The 8,267-nt window shown below is 41.8% G+C and overlaps 1 protein-coding gene across 1 annotated transcript in view; it reads right to left on the reverse strand.

The window, feature by feature from the left end:
* Positions 1-8,267, reverse strand: part of LOC104134627 (follicle-stimulating hormone receptor) — an 83,255-nt gene that overhangs the window by 3,082 nt on the left and 71,906 nt on the right. The window contains 1 exon segment of the mRNA XM_009648204.1: positions 3,763-3,948. Within this exon segment, the coding sequence (XP_009646499.1) occupies positions 3,763-3,948 (186 nt within the window).

Here is an 8,267-nt window from a genome sequence, read left to right on the forward strand (position 1 = left end):
AGGAGCCATCCAGTACTGACTGCTTACTGGGTCTTTGCCCCGGGATATTTGCCCTTTGGGCCATACAGTGCACTCAGAGCAATAAGTTAAAACATTTTTTGGCAAGGGATGCTTGCTTCCTCTTGCGACAGTAGGTATCGTAACACAGTTCATTTATTCAGTCTGTTTGTAACACTCTGTTACTGTTTGACATTGCTTTGCTGAAGTAAAACCCTCTGAAAAACAAACTAGAGAAAGGACAACTTAAAGAATAACATTAAAATTGGCAGAGTGCACTGACAAAACTAGACAAAAATGAGTACCTTTGTACAAGAGGTTATTTTATGTGCTTTGCCTGGTGACAGCAGGATCATGTGTGCTGAGAAACAACACTCAGCAGAATAAACAACCCCGACCTAGGCTCTGTATTAAGCCCTATCTCAAACCAATCAGCCTCACTGAAAAGTGACATCAAGAGAGTTGTGAGCAACTGATATTATATTCCCATGAGACCATGCACAACACAGCTCCTGATGCTGCCACTTTTTTTAAAAAAAATAGGATTTCAGGTGACAGCTCCTGCAAAGAATAATGATCAAGTGTAAGGACAGAGTCGTACCAGTGTCATTCTTTTAGGCAGAAGGTGATCTTTATGTCAAAGAAAGCCAAAAGCTTGCTGATGTTCATAATGGTCTATGTCAAGCTGAGGGTTTTAACATCCAGCCTCTGCCCTATCCGCACTTCAAGGATATTATTTTCCAGTCATAGAAAAATGTGAGAGCAGTTCAATGTATGGCATTGGGCTTGTTCTAAGAAAGCAGTTTACCTTCCGTTAGGCCTGCATTGCAATTTTCCAGTGTGATAGATCTACAGATCAATATTTAGCATATGATTCTTCTTGGAATGGGAAAAAAAAAATCAAAATTGCTTACATTTTAATTTGTGTCTCAGTCTGGTGGAGCTGTGCTTGATGTGACCTCCTCCAAAATTTAGAAAGCATTGCTGCTGTAGCAGGTTTAAGCTTTCTGTTATCACAACAGAGCTTGTTTGCCAGTGCAAATGGATTTGGGAGAGGTGATCGAGCATGATCCATATGACAACTTATTTTATCTAAGGTTTTTGAGTGCTTCAAAACTCCCAGAGAGGGGAAATCTTACATAAACAGGGCAGCCAGAAAGGGGCCACACATCCCTGTCTTAATTCCTTCCCGAATTTCCCGTGTGAACACGAACTGCTGCCGTGATCCTTAGAAATGCACTGCTGGGGGTGACGTGGCATCCTTTTTATCTTCCCTGGACTATCTGGAAGTATTCTGACACCCAAATGGCCGCGGGATAATGGCTGTCTCCTGTGAAGGTGCATGGCGAGCCAGGTCACATCTCGGTTCTCACCACCACAAGTAATGCCCTCTGCACCGAACCAAGCCCAGCTCTCGCCAGGGAGCTAATACACGTTGTGTGATCAAGCACTGCAAACTATTAATAACTCTTAAACAACCCGGGCAGTCTTGAGTGCACACGCAGCTTGTGCCAGCTGTCAAGAAAACCGCTTTGCAATGAAAGTGGGTGTAGCTACTGTACCTGTGACTAATCTCTGCTGAAGTGTATGGCAATACCTTCGGTATTCAAACTGAACTAAAATCCATTTTCCCTTTTTAAGCTGGAGAGAGGATATCAGTCTCCCACCAATTTCAGTACAAGACGCATGACTGTGTGAAAGAAATTACCATTTTTAATTATGTTTTAAAGCAGTTAACAGGAAGGGTTGATCTAAATAATTGGTTCTAATAATTTTGCATTTATGCTTAATATTTTTTAGAAGATATGTCTGGCAACTATTAAAAACATACATAAATAGATTCAGCTTTGTTCTGTTGACCAGGGTGATACAGTTCATGTGCACATTTATTCAAGTAACCATACATCATATAGAGAAGAGCATCTCCAACTTGCATACTATTTCTTACTGTTGCGTTTCACCTTATACTATAGGGGACCATGAAGTAGTGACCAGGCTTGCTCCAGAGGCAGCCCCACTGCCATGTGGTGCTCCAGCCCAGCTCGCTGGCCATCCACGCTTGGGTTATGTGAATTCTGCAGAGTTCATCAGCATTTCTTTTCAAAGTTGCCCTTGCCCAGGGTGTGGGAAGGGCTATCAGGGTCCTTCTTGGCTTCTTACCTGCCAGGGCAGAGGCTTCTGAAAGTCATGCTGTGCTAAGGGGGAAGTGAGTGCTTTGGGCTTCAATTCCCTGGGACAAGCATGACATAGAATCATTTATGTTGGAAAAGACCTTTAAGATCATCGAGTCCAACTGTAAACCTAACACTGCCAAGTCCACCACTAAACCATGTCCCTAAGCACCATATCTACACATCTTTTAAATACCTCCAGGGATGGGGACTCAATCTAGGCAGCCTGTTCCAATGCTTGACAACCCTTTCACACGGAAGTTATTTAAAGCCCAAGTGAGAGGACTAGACACTGAGAGCTTACCAAAACATCAGGACCTTCCCTCCTGTAGCTTTCCTTCAATAGTGAGTCTTACTGTGTTTTTGAAAAGTCCAGCTGCCTAATTTAAGGGGTGGATTCTGGGATTTGGGTCCTGTTTTGGCCCAAGTAGCCCAGAAGCCAAGTACCATCAAAAATATGAATCAATGCAGTCTTTACACAGGTAGTTTTGCAAACACATGCAGGTGATATTTATTAGCTATCAGCACAAGCAAGTTATCTTTTATTGCCTGCTGACAATACAATGCTAAAAATACAATAAATGGCTATTATAAGTATTAAAATAGAAGCTACTAATAGTTTATGCTTTTTCTGCATGGTTTTACTTTTCTTTGAAGTTTTAGGGAACTCCTGAAGACAATGTCTTGAATTGTAATAATGATCCATATTTTTTTTTCTGCCGTGGCAAATTCCAAGTCTTTGAGGACATCCAGCAAAGGAAGAACTTTGAACAATAACAGGGGTTTCCATAGGTACCAGTTCCTCATATTTTCCAGTGGCACACATTCAGGAGGTTCATTAGCTAGCTAACCTGTACATTTAAAGTCTTTCTGAGCAGCCAAAAATACTCAATGAAAATCATCGATACCTGAAGTCTCACTGCAACTTGCTAATGGAAAATTAAAATAAGCATGGAAAATTACTTTGTGAGTCTGAAAAGATGCCCCACCCTCCCATATCCTCTGTTGATTTGGGTATAAGGGGGTCTGCTCTAGGTTAACCATTTCAGAAGTCGCGTCCAAAAATGTCATGTATGTAGACTGGACAGATAATGTATCTGTGGCATTTGGTTGGACAATGTTCCAACATCAGTGTGGCTTTCTGAGAGAAGAGTTTAAGATCACTCAGCGGTCTTGTTACCCTCCTGAATTGATGGCCAAGTATTGACCAACTTCTGTGCAAACACAGCTTTCCCTCCAGCTACTTCTTGAAAAGTTATCAACCTTTTCCTGTGAATGTCTTCAGCGTGGCTACAGGCTGATCCAGGACAGCAGGTCCCAATGAAAGATGGACCTATGGCAGGGGGGGGATAGAGTCACAGCCGGGGAAAATGCTGATGCTACCTCGGCTATCAAAATTTATTACCCCCTGGAATGGAGAGGCAGTGCACTGTGTAGCATGCATAAGCATGTATATATTGTTTATTTATTTATTTCTATCCATTTACTTACCTGCACTGAAAAGACCTTTCCTATCCAGATTTTGAGGAAGTTTATTTAATTCACTATCAATGGCTGAGAAGCACCAAAAAGAAAAACAAATGAAATCACTTACTTTTGCCTTTTCCAGTTTGTAAACGCACAGCAATGGCTAGGATAGGTGAAGTTTGCCTCAATCAAAGATCTAAATTTGCTTAAATCGGGAAGCTTTTTTAAATTGTATGTAGACCTTGCTCTTAGCTTCTTAATGAATTCTAATCCATGACTTGGCAGGAAACTGATTCTTGTTCTTGAAATATCCCTTTAAGAAAACATATGAAAATCTTGGTAAAAAGCAAATTTACTTCTGCTCGACAGTGGATGTGTGGTTTAGACTGTCCTACTCATTCTTAGAGTAGTGGTTGGAAAGAGATCAGCTGGAAATCCATGCTGCAAACAGGATCCAGGGATAAATTCCTCCAGGAAACCTGAACGAATATTGCAAACAACAATCAAGCGATGTTAGTCTGGTTTCAGAAATAAGAAAAAAAAAATCCCCAAACCCTCTGAGTAAGAATTAGCAGGGATTTAGACCACTAGTGCCATATGATTCTGGGTTAGGCAAGTACCCAGGAAATACAGCAATCACCCCAGAATACCATTACAGAATAAAAAAAGGCTGATGAAATCACAACAGAAATTTGTTACACGAACATCACATCATGGGAAGGCTGCTGTGGAAAAGGCAATAAACACAAAGAGAGAAGCTCACAGGGAGGGTACAGATGTGAGGAGAGGTTGGGGATATCAGGTTTTGTACTTATTGGGAAGAAAAAGAGATTAAAGAGAGACAGGGGTGACACAGTTCAAACTGTAAGGAACAAAAATAACAAAACATTTCCAGAGGTTTAAAAAACAAAGAGAGCATAGACTGAAGTGAAGAAAGGGGCAAGATTACAGGAGGTTAGGGGAGATGCATTTATGTGGAAGGCAATTACTGTGTGGGACAGGCTATCAAAGGCAGCGATGGAAGCAGCAACTACAAATGTGGTAAAGACAGCGAGGCTTTTAGAAGGGAAAACATTGTGCACACACCAAACCTTGGCTTGTGCCACGCAGGTGGGGAAAGGAAAGAAGGACCAAGTGTGCTCCATCTCCAGGCTAAAAGATACTTGGGAACCCATCCCCATGGCTCCAGGGTGTAACAGCTGGGGAAAAATGTCCTCCTATTGCCCTCCCTAGGGCACATTTCCCTCAGCTGATGGCAGCAAACTCTTTTCTCTTAGAGAAACAGTAAAATGGACTACGCAGAACCTCTCTGCCCTCCCTTAGCCCTTGTGCTCTTATGCTGTGAGACTGATCCAGGGTGCAGTGTTTGCTGAGGCTGCTCTGTTCTTTATTCTCTCACACTGGAAAGGAATTTTTCCTAATCAAGGAACTGGACCGACAATATTTGTAATTTTCTCTGTGTCTCCTCCAAGATACAATTTCCATTTCATCCATAACAGCACCATGTCAGGACAAGATGTTATTTGATCTCTATTACCCAACATGCACAAATTGTTTTTATTATCGTATTAATTCAGTAGAGTGGTGCCACATGAGGGGGAGACCAGGTTTTAGCAGCATGTAATGAACTTCAGACAGATGCTATGTACCATATGCACATTTGCACCTCTGTTCTCTGGGATTCTTTCTTCCTGTACTACCAGAAAATGGCTCCATTAGAACTCACAGTCTTTACCTTAGGGTGGCCAAGTCTAACAAATTAATATGCAGCAAACAAAGCAGTTACTGGTGGTGGGTAAAGATGATCTTTGTGTCCTTGCTGTGCTTACAGCTGGAGGCTTTGCGTCCAGGCTCTGAAGGTATGTAGGACCTTCAACAACCTGACCATGAGTTGTGGCAGCAGAGGAGCAAACACAGAACCCACTCTGCTGCCCTGATCTGGGGCCATGACTTCTACTGGAAGGGCCAGAGAGACTTATGGAGCCAGAAATACTTTGAACTTCCGCGGGCTGGGCTGAGAGAAGCCACACTGTGGTCCTGAGGTTGTTCTGAGGCTGACCTGTTTCTCAGAGGAGCTAAAAGCTGCAGCTGAAGAAAAATTTTAGGCTATCGATTTCTGAGTTAGACTCCTGAAGAGGTAATTAGGTTGCAACGAGCAACCTCAATTGTTTCATGGACTGACTATTGCCCTTAGTATATGCTGCCTAATGAAAACTGTCACCTTGAGTACATGCTCATGACTCAACAACTGAACAGCAGTTTTCTGCCTAAATCCGCATCACTCATGGCATCATTAAGAGCCTATGAAACTTCACAAGGGCTCATAATTCTGAACAAGAGCATGGAAAATGTTTTCTTTGGCTTGTTAGCTAAAAATCTTTACGGAGTCCAAACTGTTATTAAACTGGGTGGAAATAACAAGTAAATATAAATAGGAATGTCACCTAGACTTAAAAATAGCTAAAATGTTACTGGGTCTCTGGGCACCACTAAATAATTTAATAAATATTAAATATTTTTCCATGAAAATATTTTCTTCTTCTTTTAAAAGTCCTTTTTATGCTCATTATTGCACATAAACAAAAGCAAGTTAGGGAAAGTGCTTTGCACACTGCTGCAGGGGTTGTTGGTATGTCTGTTAGGGCTAGTTACTGGTACACCACTGATGGACCCCTCCAAACAGCAAGCACAGACGTCGTGCAGGTGGTTCAGTAACTTAGTCCACTGAGTTATCACGAGCAGACCTCAGTGCAGAGGTTCTTTGGGATGTTCCTCTCTAGTTAGAGGCTTGGTAAATTAAATAAGGATGATGAACAAGATGATAAAGTGGCAATCAAATCAGAATACATGTTCTTGTATTGTTGTTTCGCTGCCAGTCATCAGCCTTGACAGCAGCCGGTGCAGGAACAGCCAAATGAATCTGACTTTTCTTCCAATCACTTCCCTTTCCCACTGGGACTCTGTTGGATTAGCAAAAATACTGACCAGCTGATGAGGTTTGAAAGGCACATATAGAAATAGCAAGAAACGGCTGGGGGAGCAGAAATCAGAGAGGGGTAGACTGATTGTGAGAACAATTTTCTCCATGCTTATATTTAAACTGATCTCTGGCTGTGCTTCAGGGACTCAGCTGTCAAGCTGGGGATCTACTGGAGCTCTCCTGTGGCCCCCATATATAGGTTTCTCATTGAAGACAAATTGCAAGGATAGGATGGACCACAGCCATACCTTGCTCTGCATCTGAATCAGGACACAGCCAGAGAACTCCTATAGACTTTAAGTAAAAACTGGTGTAAGCCACTACAGCTCTGCAAGCACCAGAAGATGATTAAATCAAGCAATCTGGCTGAAAATTGAAGCTATGAAACTCCAAGTTGGAAATACAGGAATGTGTATAGGTGTGGGAGTAATTAGCCATTTGATTTACTTGCCTACTGTCAGCGCTCAAATCCTTTAACTCAAAACTTGATGTCTTTCCAAAAGAGACATTCTGATTCAGCCAAGAGCTGCAAGCCTGAGAGAGGAATTGATTCGTGAAACTGTGTGGCCTGTACAAGGTGCTTTCTGACTTTACTATTTGTGTTTGTGCTTCTTTCACATTATTTTAATATGCTGAATTATAAAATAGAAGTTGGTATTAATTTTCAGTAGAACACTGGCTCAGGAAGGTGAAGAGTTAAACATCCTGATGTTCATTCTAATGAAACACTGTAGTCTGCAACACAGATTTGATTTGAACAACACTATTTGTCCCAGCAAAGATATGATTATGGGTCAGTCATTTCCACAAGTGAAAGTGCATTCCTGGTGTACACTGCAGTGATGGATGAGTAAGAAGGTTCTTTCATGATCTCAGTCAGGATAAAAGGGTAATTTCCCATCCATAGAACAGTGGATGTATTGGTAATGGAACAGCAAACTTCTTACACAAATAACTCGGTGTTAGAAATTGATCAAATGAATCCGAACTACAGCCAAATCAATTTGATAAACCTCCAGAATATGACTGTATCAGCTACGGCTTGCAAAGAAAATGCATTTACTTTTTGCTACAGGAAACAATGTTTTTCCAGAGAAACATCAATGATATTACTGTTGAAAAGATGCTCCACTGGCAGTCTTTACCAAAGAAGGAAAATGCTTTGAGGGAGTGGTGGAAGTGGAGCAGAATGCAACAACCCATACCATAGCTCTTTATATCATAGGTGCACTGACCATCAAATGTGGAGAAAAGACCTTCAGAAGAGCTCTGATCTGAACGCAAGGTTAACCAGACATTTTTCTCCCTCTTTTTTAGATTTCTAACCACTCTAACCTCTGTGTAAAATCTTCCAAAAGCTCTAACAGACACCCTTTCTGGGTGAGATCCAGGGTAGATGGGAAGAGAGAAAGGCTCTGATGAATTTGTAAGACAAGAAAAGACTCCCATGTCTCTGTTGCAGCTCTTACGTGCTGTGTCTTGTGCTCAGAAGTGCAAGCAGATCTGCTCACTCAGCGGCATTTTCATCCCCCATGGCAAACCATGGTTTGAGGTAATGGTGACTGAGCATCCTACTGCTGAATTCTCTACTGCTGAGATCTCGCTTTCCAGCTTATCACCCATCAAAGACATCCTGCTGTAACTGTGTGAGA

This window comes from Egretta garzetta, unplaced genomic scaffold, assembly GCF_000687185.1.
Source record: "Egretta garzetta isolate BGI_Z169 unplaced genomic scaffold, ASM68718v1 scaffold11, whole genome shotgun sequence".
NCBI lineage: Eukaryota > Metazoa > Chordata > Aves > Pelecaniformes > Ardeidae > Egretta > Egretta garzetta.